The sequence below is a fragment of the Notechis scutatus genome, chromosome 6 (genome assembly GCF_049901735.1).
Source record: "Notechis scutatus isolate UNSWTSFEM ecotype Mainland chromosome 6, rNotScu1.2, whole genome shotgun sequence".
Taxonomy (NCBI): Eukaryota; Metazoa; Chordata; class Lepidosauria; order Squamata; family Elapidae; genus Notechis; species Notechis scutatus.
Window position 1 is genome coordinate 44,270,456 of NC_142014.1, and position 24,915 is coordinate 44,295,370.

Below are 24,915 nucleotides of genomic sequence, written 5' to 3' on the forward strand. Positions count from 1 at the left end.
CTTTTTCTAATCACCTTTGGAAATTGCTTATTAACTGCTTTTCAGCTATTTCGAATGGCAGGTTTTACTGCTCTTGGTAAATTTCCTTCAATTCTTAATGAAAAAAGTTTTAAATAGCACTAATGAATTTTTTAAAAAATCTTTTTTTTTAAATAAATAGCAAAAGGTGGATATTAAAAATTTCACTTTGGAAAGTTACAAATGGACTAATGCAGATGGATTCAAAATATTTTAAAATTATTTGTAAGAATCCTATCTCTGAGAGATACTGTTCTTTTGAATTCTTTAAAAAATTGATAAGATAGGTTGGATACCAGAAAAAAAAGGATACAGTTAAAGGAGAAGAACACTTAAATTTCACATACTAATAAAGAACAAAACAATACTCAATCTATATTTCTTGACTCTCATGTTGTTTATATTTTGAACACACAGGAGAAAATAGTGCTATAATGAAAATCATTTGGAACATACAGGAAATAGAAGCCTGAGTGTAGAACAGGCTGGGTGCATTGCCAACATATTGCTTTTCAGATCTATTATATAGTACATACCCTAATTTTTGTATGTATATGCATTATATAAGTCTTTCACATGATATAAAACCTCCCACTTCCCCAATCCACATACAAAATAAAAAGATATTATTTTTAGATAAAACTATTTATTCCCTTTCCATTCCATACCTCTTCAGTAGAAAGTGTTATTCCTCTATCAAAATCTTTTTCTTCTTCACCAGTAAAGAATACTACAGCTTCTAGTAATACAATACTCAGCAATGTGTGCAAGCAAAAGCAATATTCACTTCCCTCTTATGGGAATGCTGACCAGATGTCCAGCAGATTCACAGGTATTATAGATCCAACTAACAAAATCCCTCCATAACTCCTCATAGGCCAGAGAAAGTCATGGACCAAGCCATTATTTACTTTCTCTTCCCATAAAAGCAGCCTTTTCTTATCTTTAATTACAGACTTTTCCACATGGGAACTTTCAGCAGCATGTTTCCTGTGTGTAAACTGGCAGGAAAATAGCTTTAAAAAAACCCTTTTCCAGATTTCAACCTGCTTCTCCACTCTGGCTAGTGATTTTTTTTTTAAATCACAATTACCAAAGCCCTGCTGGGTAGATTTCCCTGCTTAATTATCTCTCCTGGACAGAGGTGGGCTGCACTTATGTCACCAACCACTTCGCTGGTTGTGAGCGTGCGCCCTTTCGGACTGAAACGGAGCTTCAAACATGCAGCTAATCAACTCTGGTAGCTCCAGTGAGTGCAGCAGGGGTGGTGCGGCACTCAGCTGGGCAACGTGGGTGGAGAGAACGAGCGAGGTTATTGCAGGTTCACCCGAACCCATGCGACCAGTCAGCAGATCACCACTGCTCCTGGATCATTTTTGTTCTTTTTTTTTTTTTCAGAACACGTACATATTTTTACTGATCCATTAATAAATTAAATGAAAGCAATCAGTGTAATAATCAGAGCAAAAACATACTTCTGATGCACAGCAGGAAAAAAATGAATAATCTTCCCAGTAAACTGCATATTGGTAGAGAAAGGCATCATATGATCCTATCCTCAATAAATCATCAATTAATAAGGAGAGGGTATGCAATCTGCTCAGTCATCCCACCTGGATTACTTATCCAGTTCTGTGTGGGGATTTCCACTTGAAGTAGGCTTAGAAGCTTTGCTTAATGTAGTGTGAATCTGGGCTTACACAGTCTGTGAAGTATGAAGTTTTCAATTTGATTTTTGTTAGACATGCAGAATGAATTTAGTCACCAAAGTTTAAAAACTGTAGTCCATAGTGCAAACTATTGCATAACCAACCAATTGTGGTTGGGTTTTCTCCCCCTCTCAAATCTATCAAGAATTGGGATGTTCCCTAAAGGCTATTTATGATTAACATTTCATATAAAATTAGATGTATTAATTTGTAGTTTGGAAAAATTGCAGGTATGAAGAATGTATAAAAAGTCCCATTTATTTTTTTATAGGCAGTCCAGTATTCACATTCTAAATATTATTACATTACTATGGATATTTTGCTATGTTCATATGTATGTTTTCTATGCCTTTTAGGACACATATTTAATCTACTGTCAAAATATATGATACCCCCAATTATCTGGTTAACAAGTTGTATTCTTTCTTCTAGAAATAGTTTTCTTTTTGAGTGCTGTTTCTCCCTCATCTTACCAACAGCCTTTTCATATATAGATTACAATCAATGGCACAAGTGTACAGCTTCTTCATTTATGAATCATGTTTGGAATGTTCATAGACAATGTTGGCATTTACATAACTTTGTCCTCAGTATGAAATATTTCCCATAAGTGTCCCATGAAAAGCATCAAGTCTTGACTTAATTAACTCTTTCTGCAGACTGTACCAGAGCAAGCTGCCTTCTCTAGAAAAGCTTCTGATCATCATGGGCTTAGTCAATCAGCACTCATGGAACCCCAATGTCCGGAACAATTGCAAAATACCATCATAGGAGCTGTGGTGGCACAGTGATTAGAATGCCAGTACTGTAGGCTACTTCTGTTGACTGCCGGCTGCCAGCAGTTTGGCAGTTCAAGTTGATTCAGCCTTCCATCCTTCCGAGATCAGTAAAATGAGGACCCAGATGATTGGGGGCAATATGCTGACTCTGTAAACCATTTAGAGGGGGCTGTAAAGCTCTGTGAAGCAGTATATAAGTCTTAAGTGCTATTGCTATCATGAGAAAAATATCCTGGAGTCTGTTTGTGACTAATAGCTTTAACTATGTTTTCTTTGGTTTGTGGTGATTTCCTATTGTGGTACATATCAAAAGTGTCACACATGGGCTTGTCTGGAAGTAATTTGGACCTGCAGCAAAACTACTTCCCTGTGATATAAAATGGCCCCAAATAAAGTTATTGGTAATTGATGTTACTACAAGTTAAAATATTATGCAATATGGGAAACAATTAAGCACAAACATAAGAGATATGTAATGAAAGAATGAAAGTGATTATCACAATGTGTCATAAGACAATTACTTTTACAAGTAGTACCAGAGTAAGCAGAATGCTATTTGTTGACTGTGCTGTATTTTAAGATTTTCACATCGTATCATATCTCTGTTCCTGAGGAATGAAAAGACTCTTAATATTTCTTTGAATTTACTACTGCTATACATAAAGCCACAAAGAAACTGATTTTTATATGTCAAAGTGGCCTGTCTCCTTATTAGTAGCCATCTTTTAAAAAGAAGCCTTGCAAAAGGCTGGCACTTCCTTTGGGTCCCACGTATATCAGTACAGAAAAAGTTTGTTGCAGTATTTAAAAAAATCAAGAAAAGCCCCACCATAGCATGTTGAATGCATGACTATAACTGGTGTCTCCACTATAGATACTTTAATAACACCAGGCCTTTTGGAGAGGGAGAGGGAGTGGGGGCAAGAGGGTATTCTCTTTTGTACTTTCAATTATTTCAATGTTTCTCAAATTTTCTTAGCTATAAGAAATTATTTTAGCTTTAGTTACTTTTTCCATCTGCTTTCTTGGAACCTAAAATAAATTAAAACCCTAAGAATTATAGTTAGGAAAAAAAAATCTCCAGGCTGCCAGGTCTTATTTACCACATTGGATTCCAGATTTAATTTAATATAATGATGTAAGAAAATACAATAAAATGAACTTTGTTTATTTCACTGGATGGTGCCTTTGTAGAGAAACAGAATGATAATAAAAAGGAAAAGGCAACTTTACTGTATTCATGATTTGGAACAGGTTATTAATAACAGGACAGTTTCATAGATATATCTGGAGACAGTGGGTGATATTTTTAGTTTTAGTCTGCTTTCTTTCCAATTCCTGTCAATTTTGGAAAGACCTCTGAAATAAAGATACTGCAGTTAGAGACAGAGGAAATTCAAAAGTGCCCTTTGAAATTAATAAGATAGGCTATCTCCCATTTTTTAAAACTATCTTTCATATAGCTCATATGCTACCCAAACCTTTTAAACTTTGCAGTGGTACCTGGATACTCATTGTTAATTGGTTCTGGGAGGCACAATGAGTACCAAAAACAATGAGTACCAAATAAGTTTTTTCCATAAGGAATAATATAGTGAGTCACCAGGAAGCCAACACTGATAAGCTATAACTTGTGCATTGAATACCCAAAAACCAATGAATACTGGGACAAAAATTTCACATCAAAATGCATTGAGGACCAAATTTAATGAGTTTCAAAGCAGTTGACTATCAAGGTACCACTGTATATTTAAATGTGCAGTTTATATTATCGTGGAAGTTCTTGGAAATGTCACTTTCCTGGAGCTGCCCATATGCTGTGTGATACTACATGCTCCCTTCAAAATGCACAGAGCCTGATTTTGCTGTCTTTTAGGAAAACTCTTAAAATGGGTCTTTGGAGAAGGGCAACTTGTTATCCCAGTTTGATACTGAGATTTTATTATTTGGTTTTAGTGTGCGTGTATGTGTGTGTGTGTGGGAGTAAGAGTGGCAAGGCTGGGGAGGAGTCAAAAGAGGAATCAGTCTAGAGTCTCTACATTGCCACAAGTCCAACCCATCTTGAATTCTTTTAACTCTTATTATTGTCAAAATAGTGCTGTTAATTGACTAGATTCCTGTACATGGGCATGAATAAGAAATCAGTTTAACTGGAATTTAAAGCATAGCCTTGGTCTTTTGCTCCTGAAGCACACATACATACACACACAGACACACATATATACAAACACACACATACTACACTTTAATATTTTAGAGACAATGTGTTGAGTCAGAACAGATGTCCTTGAAATCACCAGAAGTAAGGTCAATTCAGAAGAGTATCAGTAGGCAACATATAGTCAGTAGAATTACAGGGAAATGTTGCAATTCAGCAGCTGAGCACAATACAGAATTATCACTCTTTGTGGCTCTCCTTGGAGATGCAGGAAGGGGCAGAAGGATGAACTAAAATCAAGTCCACATTCTTCCTTTATTAATATGTATAAGTATATTTATTTTAAAATAAACTGATTGAAGTCTAGAACTGCACCAGCCGATTTATTTATTTTATTAAGAAAATTTATATAACTGCCCCCAACTCACTCACAGAGATTCAAATAATCTTACAGAAGTAAAATGGGCTCTGTATCAGCCGGGGGTTTGCAGGCCCATTAGCAAAACCATGTCTTCAGGGCCTTTCAAAAGAGTATCAAGGAAGCCAATCTTATCTTTGTGGGGATGATGTTCCACAGGAAGGGAGCAATAGTGGAAAAGGCTTCTTGGTCCCACTAGACTAGATGGACCTCATTAATAGAGGGGACCCATAACATACCTTATGTCCCCACTCTGGTGGATTGGGTAGATATAATTGGGAAAAATAATCCTTCAACTAATCCAGCCCCAAGTAATGTAGAAATTTAAAGCTAACAACCAATAGCTTAAATTGGACCCAGAAGCAAACTGGCAACCAATGCAGTTCCTGCAAGTGAGGTGACACATGTGCAAATTTAGACCTTCACAAAACCACATGTTGAACCAACTGAAACTCCCAGATACTTTTCAAAGGCAGTTCCAGGTACAGTACATTGCAGTAGTCAAGTTGAGAGAGGACTAGGACATGGATGATTGTGAGGAGGGCTTTTTTGATCCTGGAAAGAGTATAGCTAATTCACAGCTCACTGTTGCACGAAGGTCTTCCTGGCCACAAGTGCTACACAAGTTGCAAGTCCAAGAGAATCCCTGAATTACAAACCCAAGGCCAAAGATGCCAAATCTCCATGGACAAAAAAACCCTAATCCAGAGCCATTCCATCTTACCAAAGATCAGTTTCAGCCCATTGCTCCCTAATCAGTTCTTAACAGTCTCCAAGCGCTGCAAGAGGGAGGACTCGACATTGCTTAATTTCAGCTGAGACATACAGCTGAAAATCTGTAAACCCAAAATCAAGGACACATGGTGATTCTTCCAAGCTGAATTTTTATAGTTTCACCCCCAAAAGACAACATCTTGTCAGACTGAGCATTCAACTATTGACATCTACAATATACTCTGCAAACTATTAGGGTGGGGCTGTCTTACTTTCTTTAACATGTCTCCTTCCACCTCCTTACTACATTCCATCATGATGATATCTCAGCAAATGATGACAATTTCACTCAGTGGTTTCATGTAGATATTAAACAAAAGCAGAGAAAGTACCTAACCTAAGGGTGGGAAACTTTCACTTCCTATCAACACTGAATGAAAATGGTCAAAGGAAGGAAGTGAACCAACACAACACAGTGCTCTCCATTCCCAACCCTGAAGCTACTTCAGAAAGATATGAATGGTATTGAAGATGACCAAGACATCAAGTAGAACAAGGATGGACACACTACTCCATCCCAATCCCACTAGAGATCATCAAAAAGCAAAACCAATGACATTTCCATATCCAGGCCTGATCCTCAGTTATAACCTGCAGTTCCTTCTGAAACCCACTCAGGTTTCACTATGAATGCAAGGGCTGGAACATAAGACCAGTACTAAATATTGAGAATGTGAGTTCAACAGGTGCTGTAGAATTTATTCTCAGTGCCTTTAAGTGCCTTTAAGTCACTACCATTTCTTTACTGCAACAAAAGAGATGTCACATCAAATACCTCCTCATCCCGCTATAACATTCATCTTACATCCATACAACCCTCAAACACCACACTCTCTGATCATTCTCACCCACAAACAGGGAATGGGACATTTACACACACACACACACACACACACACACACACACAAGCTCTCACCCAGAAGAGAAGGACAGACATAGTCAATCTGACTCTTCTCAATCTTCTCCACAACTCTTATGTTCTCTTGTACAATCTCCCAAAGTCAGATCGTAAACAAAACCAGAGATCAGCCTCAAAGATAATCAGACCAGTAACCCCAAAATATACTGCACTGCACCAAGCTCTACAGCAGGAGAGTCAAACTCAAGGCCCGTGGGGGAGCTTAGATCTGGCCCATGAAGTGGGCCTGGAAACAGCAACAGACCGGTCCACGGTGCTTCTTCCAATGAAAACAGAGCTCAGAGAAGCCCCCTGAGTTTCATTTTCGCTGGCAGAGGGCTATCAAAACAAACCAAAAACAAAACAAAAGAGGAAATGTTTCCCCTTTTGCATTTAAGCAGGCAAGAAGGGACAGGAAAGGAGAAAGGGAAAGAGGAAAAACAAAGAAAAAGAAGGAAAGATGGGAAGAGAGCAAGGAAGAAAAATAAGGAAAGAGGGGAAGGAAGGAGAAAGAAGAATGAAGAGGGAGGGAGGGAGGGAAGGAAGGAAGGAAGGAAGATTATAATGATAGTGAGGGAGGGTCTTAGGGAAGTCCTGCCTTAGCACTTGGCCACCACAGGTGCCTTGACACAAGTGACATCAAGCTGGCCACACCCATCCTGGCCATGCCCCACCCCGGTCCTCCAAGGTAAAACACAACCCTGATGCCACCCTCAATGCAATCAAGTTTGACACCCCTGCTCTAGAGCTTTGCTGGCTGGGAAATTCTGGCAGTTGAAGTCCGCCAGGCTTGAAGTTGCCAAGGTTGGAGACCACTGCTCTAGACCAATAAAAGTCCAAACTCTTAAAAGAGAATCAACCAAAAATCCAGCCAACAGCCTATTATACTTCACAAAATAAGCATTTCTGTGAGTAGGTCTGTCTGTGGGCCAGAGGAGGCCAATAGTCCAGTAGCGTAAGTTTGGTAGTTTAAATATGAAGAAACATTCAAAAGTTCTATTATGAGGCCCTCTGATGCAATAAGCTGATAACATGCAATTCCCCAGCTAAAATCTTTTTCTTAGAATACTAAAAAAGAAAATGTAATGTTAGCATTGCTTAACTAATCTATACTCTTATGCACTTTGAAGTCAAAATCAAATTAAAAGTTTCAGACATAGAAATGCAAATGGATTTAATTAAATTAGCTTGGAGTAATTCATAACTTGTGGTTAAACAAAAGAAGACTTTTTTTGCAGTTTCCTCCCTCCCTGCTATTCAGTGTGGTTCATGATTATACTGTATATGAACTTATGCAATTCTGAATTTCTGCTTGCCAAATACCGTATACTCAGTAGTTATGCTACCTTATGGCTGTTTGTTAAGATTGCAACATTATTAATTTTTACTCCTAGTTGCTCATGAATGAAAGCTATGGCAATCTAATTGAGCTGCCTTGTTTTCTATTTTCTGGGTGTCAATCTTATTCTATTAAAAACATATATACACACATAAGTCCCAGCTTTATATAACAGAATTTTAAAATTATGAGTAAGAACATATTTCTGCCTGTAACATTACTTGTAAGACAAACTAATTAATATGATTATTGTAACAAGTTGTCAGCATTAATTACAGTTCTAATAGACAGTTTAATATCATCATAAAATAATAGTCACCCTCCCAAGAAAACATCTCGCTATCAAACAACGAATAACAACAACCATAAGTAAAAAAGGAGATAGGAATATAGACCTATACATTATCAGATGCAGCCATTTTGCTAATCTCAGAAAAATTAAGTGGACCCAACATTGAAATGAGATTGAAAAACCACTATGGAAGAAGACAATGTCAAATCATTCTGGACTATGGCCAAGAATTAAGATTTATTAGTCATAGAAAACATTAATTCTGTAGAAGTTGGTTTACTCTTCAAGGAGAGTAGTGGCAAAGGGATATCAGAGCCACTGCAGAACAACAAACACACACCAGGTCCAGAGATTTGGCTCTAAAGTGAAAGGAGACCCCTTTGAGAAGGACAAGATGAGATCAATAACTGTTTTCTCTAAAGCTTGGACAGAGGCCAGGCAATTTGGCTGAAAGAGAAATCCTCTTTATCTCTAAATATGAGTGTTGCTCAAGGAGCAGGAAGGTGCCTACTACTGACTTTAACTTTGAGAATGTATCATGTTTCTTTGGATCAAAATATGCATGCAAGAGGTTGTGAGTATAAACAGTCCAGAGAAATGAATGATATTTTACTCTACAATGGTTAATTAGAATCTCACTGCTGGCTAACTAGAACTTCATTGTCCAGAAATCTCCAAGTTCCAACTATTTGGCAATTCAAGGCCTGCAGCCACCTTACTCCTTTTTCATGCCATTTAAGTTTACTAGGAATATAATGGCTGTTTTTATCTCACTGTATTTCCATGAACAGCCCCCCCCCCCCATGACAAAGGGCAAATATTTATACAGAAGGCAAAGAAAGTAGTGGGATCCACATGGGAATAAAAGGAAGTATAGAACTATGGTAGCTAAAGTATAGCCCACAGACAATAAGCCTGAAGGGAGTATTGCAATAGGAAAATTACTCATATAACTAGTATTAAAAAATAAAATTACATTGAAAGGAAAACAAACAGAAATATAGACAGACATTGCAATTATATTAACAAAAGCTTCCAAATAATCATTGATAGTGTATAGTGGAGAGAGCTGCTATGAACATTTTGCTTCAAGAAAAGGGATACAAATATGATGAATATGCTTAAATTATTGCTGATACACACCAAATGTCAAGACTGAAATAACATATTAGCAGATCTTAAAGATCTTCTCTTGGGAAAAGAAACAGTACAGAAGGAAGCTTGCATTCTGAACACGCTTACATATTCTCGGTAGATGTTTCTTTTACACAATCCTATTATTATTTTTATTTTAACCTTGTTTACTTATTGTGCTTCCTTTAAATTCTTTTGAACTCCATTTGATAAATTGGACCATATCTTTATTACACTCAGTTCCCTTCCCTATACTTCAAAATCAAACCTTAACATCACAAGAAATTGCTGTTTTCACACTATGTAATGCAATTTACACTTCCTAATACATTCTAGATAGCACAAAAAGAGATATTCAGGGATTTTTAAAGCATAAACATAAGCTCCTAAGCAATTTTTGGGAGGTACCATAGTATTATTTACATTGCAAGAAACAGCTTAGCAGGTTAAACTGTGAGGAAGGATTTTGATAAAGAAAGCAAAGTATTTACTTTCTTTCTTGAGATTAGCTAGCTAGCTAGATCATGATAGATAGATAGACGGACAGACAGACAGACAATATGCAGATGACAAAATCTGTACCATTAGAATATTACGATGAACAAACATTTGTCTATTTCATTACCAATATTGCAAACAAGTTTAAAGAAAACACATGATCAGAAAATCTTATATGTTAGTCTTTTTTAAAAAAAACAAACCTTCAATTTGCAGAAATAGTAATAGATAATTAATTTCTTAATCCTTCTTTCTGAGTATGTCAGACAAACTCAGGAAAGAGTCTGTCAGAACATTTCAATATGCTTTTAATATGCAGTGTACCGTATCTTGGCTAAACCATCTTCTCTGTCTGCATTTTCATAGTTTATATACAGTAGTGTATACTTTGTACTGAAGCATGCATCTGTCAAAAGGGCAGCAGTTGCTGTTGAAACCTACAGCCTCTGCATACTTTCTTCTGTGATCACTGTATACATGGCATTTTGCAATTCTGGCAATGAAGCCTCTTTCAATATACTTAAAGTTTTGTCTTCCTGAATTGACAAATGCAGCAAGTTGTGGAGTGTGATCACATATCAGCATCTAGAAGTTCACAAATACATACATGCTCAAATCTGCTTCTATAATTAAATTTTTCTTGATAATATTCAGAACTGGAAAGCAATCAGAAAATCTGTTTTGCCCATCTACATCCAGTACAGACTGTGAGCAATTAATCAAGAGGATGACCTACTGAATATAGCCTTGGAAACAAGACACAGTGTATATAGTCACTTCTGTGTAGTTATTCAATAGTTCTTCAAAAATCTGTAAGTTATATTTTTCTGACTAGCTATCTCAGTTCTCAGATCTAATTGCCAAGGAAGCAAGAGAGAACTCAACCGGTGTATCCCATCTATTCTCTCTATTTCTTATTCTTCTGTACAAACTCTATCTTAAAAAATTACCAATATAAACTCTGGAAAAGGATATCCTTACAGATGAACAGATGGTAAATTGCACACATATTCATATAGACTCATAAGAACTAGCAATGCATACCTGAAAACTCAAAGGAAAATCTTCTCTACAAAGGATTTAACTCTGTATTGTTGTTAATCACCTAGAATTATTCACTTAAGTTGGGCAGCTGTATACATTTTCTAAACAAACAAATATATAGAAATGTATAGAAATTAAATTAAATTAAAACAAATAAATTAAAACAAATAAACATTTTGTCACAAATTTCTAGAAATTCCTATGAATATTACACTTTACCTTGTTTTTGTTGTTGCTTATATATGGATAGTCTTCGACTTATGACTGGTCACTTAGTAACCAGTTTTACCCAATTCTGAAGTCTGCCCCTCCAGAGTCACATGACCACATTTTGAGTGCTTGATAACTGGCCTGCATTTACAGCATCCCATGGTTAGACAACCACAATTAACAACTGTTTTGCTGTGTTTACTTCTGGTATTCTACAAAAATATAGAGAATAAAGAATTTGCTTAATGGCAGCAGCTTAAATTTGCTTTATGGCTGCTGCAAAAAGGTCATAAAAATGGACCTTGTTAAATGGTGGCCCACTTTACAACTGTCATAACTTGCAACTATGTAAATGGGCAGACTCTATTACATCCTAAGTCAAGAGCTACCTATAATGCCTAGTTCCATCTACATTCTTCTGTTTGTATTTCAAATATTTACCCAAGTAAAATGAAAAACCATATTAGATCAGAAAAAGGCCTATCTAATCTACCACCCAGGGATTAGCAATAACTGAAAGTCTTTTTCATTAAGTTCCCCTGGAGCATGTCTAGCTCATCAATCCTATGGTTGCATAATGCTCAGCACTGGAGATAAGTAGAGCACAGTATTGTTTTTGGGGGCTGTTGGAGTATGTGTCTCCTATGTCTTCACTTAGTATACTACATAACACAAGTAGTATACCAATAAGTCTCTCTCCCACTTTTTTCCTAGAGTTTCCTTCTCCTATTGTTTTCCACAGCATGGCATTTCAGGGTATAATATCTAACTATCCTCTGCCTGGATTTCCTGAGCATTTGCCAGCTGCAGAAATGATTACCAGATCAACAGAAATACAGATGAATTCTTCAACAAAAGTTAAAAACATATTATTTATAAATTAATTTTCAAGCATTAATATTTCTTGAGTAACTACAAATATTGGAAACCACAGTGCGTTTTATTGATTGCTATTAATGCCATAAGAAACTAAAAATTCATTTTTTTAACCTACAAATTTAAACAACTCAGTCTACAGATCTCAAATAATTTTTAGAAGCAGATCCGATAACCTCTAAGGATCCATGCAAGAACAAGTAATTTGAGGATTAAGACCTGTGGATGCTTATAGTTTTCAAATGATATATTCAGGGAAGATCTCCTGCCTATCACCACCCCTCATCCAGCAACTCTTGGATTCATTTTCATTTTTTAATCTAAACATCATATTAATATTTACACTTAACAAGCTTTAAGTGGGCAATGCAAAGATTTTTGGATAAATGTTTCCAGGAAATGCTATATTAAAATAGATTATCCTTAGTTTCATTAGACTAGCTAAATAAAGTACATGCTGAGTTCGAAGAAAAAAGGTGTGGGAATAAAGGTTATTAATATAACCTTTATTCTATCTCTCATTAGGTTCTTTTATATTTATTGATTTGTCATTTCATTTGCAGAACGCCCACTAGCAATATGGACGCTCCCAACAAAACACAACTGAAGATTAGGTGAATTGAGTTGATATGCTGTATTTGAAGTGGGTGTCATTTTTAAATCTTGACTTTACTATATGTTATCCCATGTTGTTCAATTTCAACTACCAAATTACCCTGCTTGAACTGTAGGAATATAACTTCATATTTTAACGTTGAATCATGTACATGCTAGTTAACACAGGAGGCCAAAGGCTTTCAGCAACCAAAATGATTGATGTTTGTTTTAAACACTAAGAGTAGTGTGCCAAAAATACCAAACTAAGTACTCTGAATGTTATAAAAGATACAGTCGATGCAAATAGTCTTGGATTTGAAACAAAGCAATGTGTAAAGGAAGTGCAAATTTACACGGAATCCTTTCTTCAATCCCCACTCTTGCAAAAGTGTAGTTAAGATCCATTTGTCCCAAAGAAACTTCACTTTACATATATCAGTAATGAGAGCCAGTTTGGTCTAGTAGTTAAAGCACCAGGCTAGAAAGTGAAAGACCATGAGTTCTAATACTGCCTTAGTCATGAAAGGCGGGGGTGACCTTGAGCCAGTTACTTTCTCTCAGCCTAATTCACTTCACAAGGTTGTTGTGGAAGAAGATAGAAGGAAGTAAGGAGTATAAGATATGTTCATTGCCCTGAATTGTTTAGAAAAATAATAAAGGCAGGAAATAAATAAATAAATAAATAAATAATAAATAAATAAATAAATAATAAATAAATAAATAAATAATTGATTGATTGATTGAATGAATGAATATTACTATGCTGCATGTCCTACAGTTAAGTACTTGTAAAAACAACAGTACTTATTGAATTAGTTCTGCAAACACATCCAGATTTAAAACTGACTATTAACAAGACTTATTGGCCACAACCAACATACTTCCAAACCGAGGTTTGTGAAATTTAAGAGAAGGATGACTTTTCTTACATCAGCTTCAGACAAAAATGAAACTAAAATTCTTTTATATTTTCAATTTAGTCCATCCCTTGTGATTTGTAAAACAACTTTTACCAGTCCTTCACCTGAGTCTTTCTTTGTATGTATTCATTTTATGTTCTATACTCTCTTAGCAACACTGATTAGTAGATTTGATTGTTGTTTGCTGTTTCTAACAAATGAGGGCTATGCTTAATTATAAACCTGTGAATTGACATTTATATAGACTTATCAGTCATGCATATCAATCCTAGTTGCATAGGAACATAGTTCTTTTCAACAGAATAACTTTGTATACATCTACTTCACAAAAGCCTACTTTGAATGTCTGTAAGTCTAAGCTAAATGGATCCTGGCCCCTTGCAACATATGTTTTCAGAACAGGATACAATTATGCCTCCATAAATTACTGGCTTCCCCCAGGATTTTGTGCACCATCTATTTCATTATTTCCAAAAGTCTCTTCCAACAGCAAAAATGCTGTACTATTCGGACTCGGACGTCTTCCCAAAGAAGCCCTGAAGGTCATATAACTGCTGGCAATGAATGTACCCATTCAGCAAAAGAAAGCTGTATTCTTTCTGCCTCTAGCTCTTTTCTACTGTTAAGGTCTCCTAAAGTTTGCATGTCTAGCCAACAGGTCAAATTTCTGAATCTGCCTGGTCATCTCCAAACTTGTTGTGATCAACCCCATGCTTCTAAAAAGTACTTTCCCCAATATATTATGAAATACTGTCTTTACAGTAAGTTGACAGTGAAAAATGTCTATCAATCAGGTTGCTTTTTAAAAAAATTAAATGCATGTTTACAGAAATTAGTATTTTGAAATCCTTCTCTGGTACAATTACACAGATTTGTTTCTTATATTAGTAGTCATTTACTGTTGCATATAATCATGCAAAGCCTCTCATCAGAACAATCCTTCAACAAGATGACATCATCACAATTATCCCAAATGAGAATGGGTACGATCAAACTATAAATGGGCAACACAGAATTTTATATCTTCATATAGAGTTGATAATTATATAATCTCTAAATGCAATCAAATATCCCGTTGAAAATACATTTACATACAGAAGTATTTTTCTGTCAGGTCATCTAATGCATTGCTAATGATTAAAGCTAAGGATTAACACATAGTAAGCATGCATAGTAAGTATAGTATTCTACTATAGCCATAATTTATGCTACTAAGCAGAAATATAGATGGATTTGCTTCTGAGTAAATACACTAAAACTCCAGAAGAAAAATCTGAATTCCAATATCTAATACCAATTGTAATAAAAGATTCCTGCACCAGAAAAGATTCAACTGGCTTTTCCCTCCCTTCCCTTCCACCCTTACTGCCCTCCCCCAGAGCTTTCAGCAGTACAGAAGTGTGAACAATAGAGCAGATTGAAAGGTACAAAACAATGGCTAAGGTAGCATGGAACAGTGACTAATTCCCTCAGGCGCTGAAGAGGCCGAGATCAGCCAGTATGGTTACAATCTGATGACAACCTAAACCCGCACTGCACAATCTGCAGGGAAGCTTCCTTAATCCCAGTTCACAGTGCATCCTAGGAAAAGAACAAGAGAAATACAATGCACTGTTGACAGGATTCATCTCCACTTCTCCTAAACATGAAACATTGCCTTATTATAAACTATTATCTTGGTTTCTTGTATTTTAACTTCTGAAACCCAACATTTTCCCCAATTAAACCTGACCTTTTTTCCCATCACCTAACAGAATAAAGAAAGATCAGAGAAATTTGTCTGCAACTATCCATCCTTCTTTCCTAAAAATGTTCTCTGTTCAATTGCACCTCTGAATTCTGACTAGAAGAAAGCTGGTAGGTCAGAAGGTGATTCATAAGCCACAGAAAAGAATTATTGAACCCACCAAAGACTACTGCACCAGTTTTTAGAATAAAATCAGTACCTCATCTCCAGTAATCTGCTATGCAACTGGTAACTTTCAAAGTCATATTTACATGTGCAAAATGGAGCTGTAGGGTGAAACTCAACAGCTTGCAAACTGAATTCTACTTGCCTTCCTTTTTAAGTAACACTTTTGCCTTTTTAAGAAACCCTTTCCATCATACAGAGTACAGACTTTGGAATTTTCTCCAACCCAGCTCCTACTTTCCATTCTGAGCAGACATTAGCATAAACTAAGCAAAATTAAGCAGCAACTGCCGCTACTATAATTTGTATAAAATATATATTGACTGCACAAAGCATTCCCACCCCCCCTCAAGACTCTGATGTGATGTTTTTCAATCTACCTATCACATCTTACAATTGCAGATATGGCAAGATCTCAAATTATGCAGAAGATATAATTAATACTTCTGTACACCTTACTGATCCCAAAATCCCTTTCTGTTTCACAACTTTTCCAATTAAACAATCTAATTCCATTGCTTCTGTTTGAATGACACCGAATAAATGTTGCAGATCCCACCCAGGTCTCCTTGCCTGAATCCCTTCGTTTCATGGCTTACGCAAGACCCAAAATGGCACATGAGCCAAGACAGCAGGAAAGCACATGAACCAAGACCAAAGAAAGTAGCTAGGAAAACATTGGGATTAAAGGGTAGGGTGAAGATAGCAGTGTTGTGTGAAAACTGGCAAGGCAACAACATTGGGAGATTCCATCTATCTATTTATCATCTATCTATTGCAAGGGAGCCTGGTTAAATATTCTTCTAGGGTCCCAAACTCATTTAGCTCAATCTTGTCAGCAATTCCTTGTCATTCTGGACAATCTTCTTTCAATTCCTATTCCACTGCTGTTCTACAGCCAGTCCCCTCGTGGAAAGAAATTACGACACAAAATGCAGCTTGTAGAGAAAGGAGCTTATTCAGATATGGAATTTAAAAAATGGGGGGGGGGGGGTGTTAATGAAAGATAAAAGCAAAGAGGAACAGCCCAAACAGGCATTCTTTGCATGATTATTAAAGAAGCAATACTTCTACCCTTTAGTTCTGGCTGGTGTTGAGCAATTTCAGTTTACCTATTGATCCAGTATTTGCATTCCATCTGTAAAGAACTGTTTGTTAATTAGGATCCTGCCAGGTGGAAACGACCAGGTAGTCACAGGGCAGGAAAGGGGAGATTTGAAAAACCATCATCAGCCCCAATGGCCTTAAGAATGCTTTTGCCCTCTGCTATAGAGTGAGCCGTCGTCACCAAGATACCCCCTCCTCTACCTAACTGCCTCCGAATTAGAATGATCCCGTTGAATAGAAGCGTGAGGTTGGTTCAAGGCGGCTTACAACACTCCGCCACGCAAATCCACGCGCAAGACGAGGGGGGGGGGAAGTTAGCGGCGCTTCTGCAAGAAACTGAGGCAACTCAACAGTCAGAAGGTGATCGCTCATCCGGCTCTTATAGAAGACAACCCGCTCTCCCCGCTAAACTTCCACTTGCCTGGGCACTGGACGCCTTTCCCCGCGGAGCGCACATCCCACCCGCCCTGAATAAGTCTGTCCAGGTACCATCACCACCATCACGAGCACCGCCAAGTTAAGTCCCCGCCGGGACGCAAAACTTCTTCACTGGATACTACTCACTTGTGTCTTCTTCATAAGGAAAGAGAGCGCTGCAATCCAGCTCCAACAGTGGTGTGCAAACTCCTTTTAGCTGATCTGTAGTTCCAGCATGTTGCAAAGGCACCTAGACCACGCATTGAGGCTTGCCTAGCGCCCTCTATGGCTGTGCTGTGCCGTGCCCTGGCCTTCCCTTCGCCCCCAAGCACGCGGGCGGCGCTCCTGCTGCTCTATTCGGCACCGGCTCCAAGTCCTTCGGAAGAAAGCAGAGGCGGGAAGTGCAGCTCAACCCGGCACCCGATCACTTCTTTTATAGCTTTAAGCTGCCTTCCGCAGCGGCAGCAACCGCCCCGAGAGGACACGCCTTCTGTGTGAGTCCTTGTCAGGGGACAGGGAGAGTGGAGCGGTGGAGGCGCCCGAGGAAAGGAAGAGAACGGAATCAAGCAGGACCAGACCGACAATTGCTGTATATAAACGCCGACAGGGAGAGCGAGAGGGGGAAAAAAAAAGAGTCCCAGCCTTTCTCCACTGCCTGGGTTGAACTGCTAGCCACACACCACTGAGTAGGCAGAAAACTATGCCGCATGCAGTTTGCTGTCCCCACCCTCTCTGCCCCTGTTCCCGGTCACTTGAGTCACCTGACTTTCCTGCAAGTATTTTACACACCTTAAGGCAAACTTTGGACACTGTCCAAGTCAAAAATGCAAATTCAACACTGGTATAGCAAAGGACGCTTTAAAGTGTGTCACCTATAGATGGATGATGAGATGAAGGCAACATCACAAGGAAGTCTTAGAAGAAAAGATGTTAACGGGGCAGAGTCCTGTCGCAGTTAAGGAAAGGTGGGGAAAAGCCCACAATGTATCTAGCTAATCTTGGAAGCTAAGCAAAGTTGCCCCTGTTGTATTGGGATGGAGTCTTACTTAGGAATTTCAGGAATGTTGGCAGTATTAGGACATTGAAAGAAGAAAGAAGTGGCAAACGATACATCAAGAAAATGTGGGATGGGTTCATGAAGCCACTGGCACTTGAGATGGACTTGAGGAAGATTTTACCTCATTTTATTATGGAAATAAACGTAGCTAGCAATAGAATGGATTTGAAATTCTATTGCCATTGTCTTGGCTTCTTTGCTGTGGTAGAAACATTCTTGATCCTTTTGGAACAGCTCAATGCTATATTCTTGTTTTTCTAATTAAAGATCTAATAGAAGTTTCATAACCCAAATTGATAATTTATTCCTCTGAAAACTATGCTAGTTGAATTGCCTGAGAGACAATGTGAATGGAGCTGTTCCACCAGGGAATATATATCAAAAGAGGATAGAGCCATTTGAGTGCATATATAGGAATATCACATGAGAATAAAGGCAGTTCTTGACTTAAGACCATTCACTTAGCCACTGTTCAAAGTAATTACAACCCAGTTCCAAAATACCAAACAGCAACCCCCAGTAGTAATCTGACCACATGTCAGACACTTGACAACTGGCCTGCATTTACAGCCATTTGCAATGATCCCCCAGTCACATGGCATGCTTACAATGATATTGCGAAAAACTGGCATTTTCTTACAGCCTGTGGCAAACTATTGGTTTGCTTAAGTACTGTGACATTCACTTAATGACCTCTGCAAAAAAAGGTCATAAAATAGTATCAGTCATGTAGGTGACATGATTTGCTACTATGACAATGATAATCTGTTGTGGTCACAAGTCAAGGATATCTGTATATGCAGGGGTAAGATTCAAATTTTTTAACAACCGGTTCTGTGGGCATGGCTTACTCATGGTCATGTTATTGGCTGGGTATGGCCAACTCAATATCACTCCCATCGAGGCACGCATCTCCTTGCCTGGCCTCTCATGACTGTGGGGATGCTGTAAGTGTGAAAAATGGTCATAAGTCACTTTGTTCAGTGCCATTGTAACTTTGAACACTCCACACAAGCAAACTACCAACAAAGGAGGGGAAAAAACCTCCAGAGATGTTCCTGAGACAGGAAGTCTAGCCCTGCCAAGAATGTAATAAGGGTCAACGGAGAGGCAGTTTTTGTAAGCAACACCAGAATGTTTCCTTCCTGCCTTCCTTACAGGATTAGGCCAGTAATTTCTTCTTACAACTGGTTCTCCAAACTGCTTAGAATGTTAACAACCGGTTCTAGCGAATAGGTGCGAACTGGTAGAATCCCACCCCTGTGTATATGCATCATTGATCAATTTAGCCATTGCATGCATAATGGGCCCATCCACCCACCTTCCACCTGTGATTAGCTCTATCATTTTTACTTCAGACATGTTAATCGATGGAGGCTTAACTCCTATTGCTTCCTCCCCTACCGCGCCCCGCTTAGGTTGCTCATCCCCAGGAAATGGTGTTGAACTGTCAGCTATTACTTTGGCAGCATTCTCTCTGGCCTCCTTCCTCACACCAACAGACCTCCGCCTCACAGGCACATTTGATATATCAACCAGGTTCATTTGTTGTTTTGCCTGCATATCCATGAAACCCTGTCCGTGTGGTGACAACAATCAAACAAATAACTTGATGGGCTCTGTATCATCCTGGAGTCCCCAGGCTGACTGGCAAAACCATGTCTTCAGAGCCTTTCAAAAGAATATTAAGGTGAGGATCAAACTTATCTTTATGGGAATGATGTTCTACTGGGAGGGAACCAACATGGAGAAGGCCCGTTTTCTTGGTCCCAGTAGATGGAGTTCCTTAAGAGAGGGGACCTGTAACATATCCCGCCCTCACATTCTGGTGAGTCAAGTGGATGTCAGTGTTAATTCATTGCAATTTCCCCACATTCAGGTTTGTCTGTGCCATGCACAACTTTATACCAACCCTGGATCTAGTATAGGAACGGACAATTAAAAATAGACACTTCTATTTCAGTGATTCACTCATGTCACTACGAAAACACATGAATGTCAATTCTGTATTATCATAAAACTGATAATTCTTTTCAGCATAGTTCCAAACTGGTGATGCTGATGCTGTTCCTAGGACCTCTTTTTGTTTTCATTGAGGCCACTGGAAGATCTTTTCTTTAACTTTCTTATTTCTCCCTAACTTCTTTTTCTGTATGGAGAGATATTCAGAAATGAAGCACAGTGAAGCTTCATAAATGAAGCACATTATTTCAATACTGCAGATGATGTTTCTTATACCGATAAGATTCCTTAATGTTTGTTTACTAGATAAAATGAATGAATGTTAGATAAACGTTTTGTCATTCATCAGACACAATTTGATTGGCAAACTTACTGCAATCGCAATTTCACATATTAATGGTAGCTGCATTGTTGCCTCCCTTTTTTAATCTTCCTTGTTAAAAGCATAATAATCCAGGGAAAATGCAGCAGGATCTTAATTTTTTTAGAACATTTTTTTTCTTTGTCACTGGTGTACTGTATGAGCTTTCCTTCATCTACTCAGGACTTAGAAAACAGCAATTGTGTAAGGAGCCAAATCACACAGAATGAAAGAAACAGAGACCCACAAGATTAAGTAATGACCGGGCAAATTGGTGGCATGAAAAATATTATGAGCTAGTGATGGGAAAAACAAAGACCTTAACTGAGATAGGAAGTGAGCTGTAGGAAATAAAAGTCACAGAAATAAGTATCTCAACAATCTAGCCTTCCATTCTCACAAACCAAATACAGAAAAACCAGTTAATATACAGCAATAGGTCAATATCTATGGAATTTGTAAAAAAAAGTTTTTTTAAAAAAAAAGTCAGTTCCCAATATTAGTTGAGTCACTATCTAATGAACTGGCTAGCTACACTTACTTACTAGTAAAGGAAATATAAAGTCATAGTTCCAAAGAACAAGAATTTGAATGAGTACAGCTACTTTTATAGTCAGAAATGAATATTTTAGCACAGTTTCAGAGTGATAACTGATTAATATAGCTATTTCCAAAACATAATTGCAGATAGAATTTACTTCTTTTGTATTTGTGTATGTGCATTTGCACCATTTGGGAATCACAATGAAGAAAAACATCACTGAATGTTTGCCCCAATGGCAAGAACCATTCTCTCTTACTCCTTGATGTCATGTCCAGCTCCATGATGTGGGCATGCCTTAAAAAATAGCTACTTGGCTAAAGTTATTTGCATATTTATTTATTTATTTATTTATTTATTATTATTATTATTTTGGTTTGTCAATTGCTTACAAGATAATAGGTATAAGTAAAAACACCATTATGAATAATACATGGATTATTCATGGATTAAAAATAAAAAAAATAAAAGAAACAATAGGACAGGGATGGTTGGCATGTTGGTGCACTTATTCACGGCCCCTACAGACCTCTTAGGAAAGGGGTGAGTTTCAATAGTAGACAGTCTAAGGTTAAAGTTTTTGGGGTTTGGGGAAGAAACCACAGAGTCAGGTAAAGTATTCCAGACATTGACCACTCTGTTGCAGAAGTCGTATTTCCTGCAATCAAGTTTGGTGTGATTAACCTTGAATTTGTAACTATTGTTTGCTCTTGTATTGTTATGGCTGAAGCTGAAGTATTCATTGACAGGTAGGACATTGCAATATATAATTTTATGTATTATACTTAGATCAGACTGAAGGCAGCGATAGTTCTAGGTTTTCTAGGTCTAGAATTTCAAGTCTGGTGGCATAAGAATTCTGCAACAAGTAGAGGAGTGGAGAACTCTTCTTGTAAAATATTTCTGGACTTTCTCAACTGTGTTAATATCAGATACTTAATGTGGGTTCCAGACTGATGAGCTGTATTCGAGTATTGGTCTAGCAAATGTTTTGTATGCTCTAGTTAGTAGTGTAATATTACCAGAGAAAAAGCTATGTAAGATTAGGTTAGCAACTCTGAATGCCTTTTTGGCTATGTAGTTACAGTGGGCTCTAGCACTTAGATCATTAGAGATGAGTATTCCAAGATCCTTGACAGAGTTTGGATCATCAACAAGGTCTTGACTATTCAGCCTGTATTTTATTTTTTGATTTTTTTGCCAATGTGTAAGACAGAGCATTTATTTGTTGAGATTTGAAGTTGCCATTTGTTTGACCATTCTGATACATAGTCAAGGTCTTTTTGAAGGGTAGCAGTATTGTCTGTGGTGTTGAATAGCTTTACATCATCAGTGAAGAGAATGCAGTTGCTCTTAATGTGATCACAGAGGTCATTTATGTAGAGTATGAAGAGAGTTGGTCCTAGAACACTGCCTTGGGGGACACCACTGTTGACAGGTACAGAATTTGATAGGACGCTCCCAATTTTGACCACTTGTTGTCTGTTTGACAGGAATGCTTCTATCCAGTTATGCAGGTGTCCAGAGATACCGTAAGATTTTAGTTTTAGGAGTAGTTTGTCGTGTACCACTGAATCAAAGGCTTTACAAAGGCTTTAGATGCAGAATATCTAAAATTCCAGGCTTTATTCATTTTATTAGGGGCAATATCATTTATGCCTACACATAGTTTCTATCTTCTCTAACTTTAGCTGAAGTTCTTTTATTTTTGAAAAGTTTGATACAAATGGGTAAAAGATCTATAACAAAAGAAAACACACCCCTAATTTTTGGAGGACTACAGCTATAAATACTGCCATAATGAGTGGCTACATTTAGTAAGTATGTGCATCTGTACATGTGTGTTTCCATGAATACCTTCTGCACACATAATTTATTAAATAATGCAAACAAAATATGTAATGGAATTTTTATCTGCATTTTTATGTACAATTTATATTTACCTGGTTGCCATCTGGAAGTATGACTCTGTTTTGAAATATAAATTCCTGACTGTGGGGAGGTTGAATCTTGAACCAATCATTAGCATATTCAACATGACCCCAATTTCCTAAATTATTAAGCAATATTTAATTATATTTTTTCACAGAAAGAATGAACCTATTATGTATCTAGTATCATTGTCTACAGATTGCTGGTACTAATAGTCCCTCAGCCATGGAATCAATCTTGTTAGTACAGCATAGATTTTTATGTAACATATTTATCTGAGACTAACAGTTATGGATCATGGTGCTGCATTCTTGAATCATTACCTCATGACTTCTAGGTCTAGTATTAGCCAAAAGAAAGAATATTAAATGCAAACAATCCAATGGATATCCATATGATAATCATATACTAAAGTTGTTCAAAAAGAATAAATCGTCACAAAAAAAAACATGATGCAAATTTTGATAGAAATTAATATACTTGCAAACATGGACAACTATAAACATATCCATGATGCTTTGCCTTTGGAGGATATGCAGCAATAAGCATGGTGCAGATTCTCATACTCCATCTCTCAAGGGTTTGTGGAAGACCCAAAATCTGGTCTGCATATTCCTGCCTGGAATATAGTGGCATTGCATTTTTAAAATTGTGTTCGGTATCACCTCTGGAATGCTTTCAATCAGAAATTTACAAACCGCCTTCCGGCCATATGAGATAAATCCCTATAGCTTAGTCATTCATTCTTGCTACTTTTCCATATGTATGGAGAACAGTAATACTTTTATTGAGCAGAGCAGAGATTTTATCTTCACTCATTGAAAGGTATAAATCATAGAATATTTATTCTAATGTTTTTCTTGTTATATCACCTACATTACTAGCCATAAATAACATTTCTGTTTCTAATGAAGGCGAATATACATGTTCCAGGATAATGTTGCAGGATCCAATCTGGATCAGTCACTGGGGACCAGAAGTGGATCATGGGCTCCAGCACAAGTCTGAAAGCTTGGAAGACTAAACTTCTGGTCCTGGTGACTTACCCAGATTGGATCCTGCAGTATATCTGTTTGTTTAGTTCACAGTTAGTTCACATAACTCTATACAATAAACAAAATAGCAAAATTGATACTGTTCAAATTGTAAAATAGTGAATAGCCTCTTAATATGAAAACAATCCATCAGATTCAGTTTATATCTCAAGTTTGAAAAATTGACTAACTTTTTTTCAAACTTTATGATGAATGTTAAAGTATATTTTAGCATATGCTGTATTGTATACTACTGTATTTATCTATCCATACTGTAGAGATTTTCAGTTATTACAATATGTACTATAAATATATAGTGTACTGTATGTGTGGATCTGGATGACTGAAGCTACATAAAGGCATTCATAACAAATAAAATAAAATTTTAATTAGAAAGAGCCTTAACATTGTTTAACATTTTTATGTTTTCATAATATTTTACCCCCTTTTATCATTTTTTTCTTGGATACTAGCATTCTTAGTATTTTCTTCAATTCTACTCTGACATCACTATCATTCCAATACAAATCTCTAAAATGCTTCTTCCAGCATTCTCCCGCCTAAGATTTATTTCAAACCATTTCAACATTTTTATTTTTAGTTCTATTTAATCTGCTGGATGCTTGTTGTTTAGTTCTTGAAAATAAAACATAAAATCATTTTTACTTACAGTACACCTGAATCACATTTTTAGTTACACCTAAATCAGGCTGCATTTTCTCTCCCTTACGTTTGAACTGTCTTTCGTCGATCTGCATTTTTTCAGTCTGCATTTTTTCTCTCCGAACACATAATACATAGAATCTTTTTCTCTCATTCTCACTTTTTCCAATAATCATTCTTTGTATGCATTCATTCTCATTTTCTTCTTCATCATCATTCCATAAAGCCGTTTAATCACAATTCCCATACTGTAAGTGTAATTCCA

At 37.1% G+C, this 24,915-nt stretch overlaps 1 protein-coding gene across 1 annotated transcript in view; it reads right to left on the minus strand.

The window, feature by feature from the left end:
- KITLG (KIT ligand) overlaps positions 1 to 17,839 on the minus strand; it is a 48,468-nt gene extending 30,629 nt beyond the window's left edge. Inside the window, exon 1 of the mRNA XM_087968071.1 lies at positions 17,248 to 17,839. Coding sequence (XP_087824197.1) covers positions 17,248 to 17,262 — 15 coding nt within the window. The 5' untranslated portion in view covers positions 17,263 to 17,839. The remainder of the gene's footprint in view (positions 1 to 17,247) is intronic.
- Between the last annotated feature and the right edge of the window lie 7,076 nt (positions 17,840 to 24,915).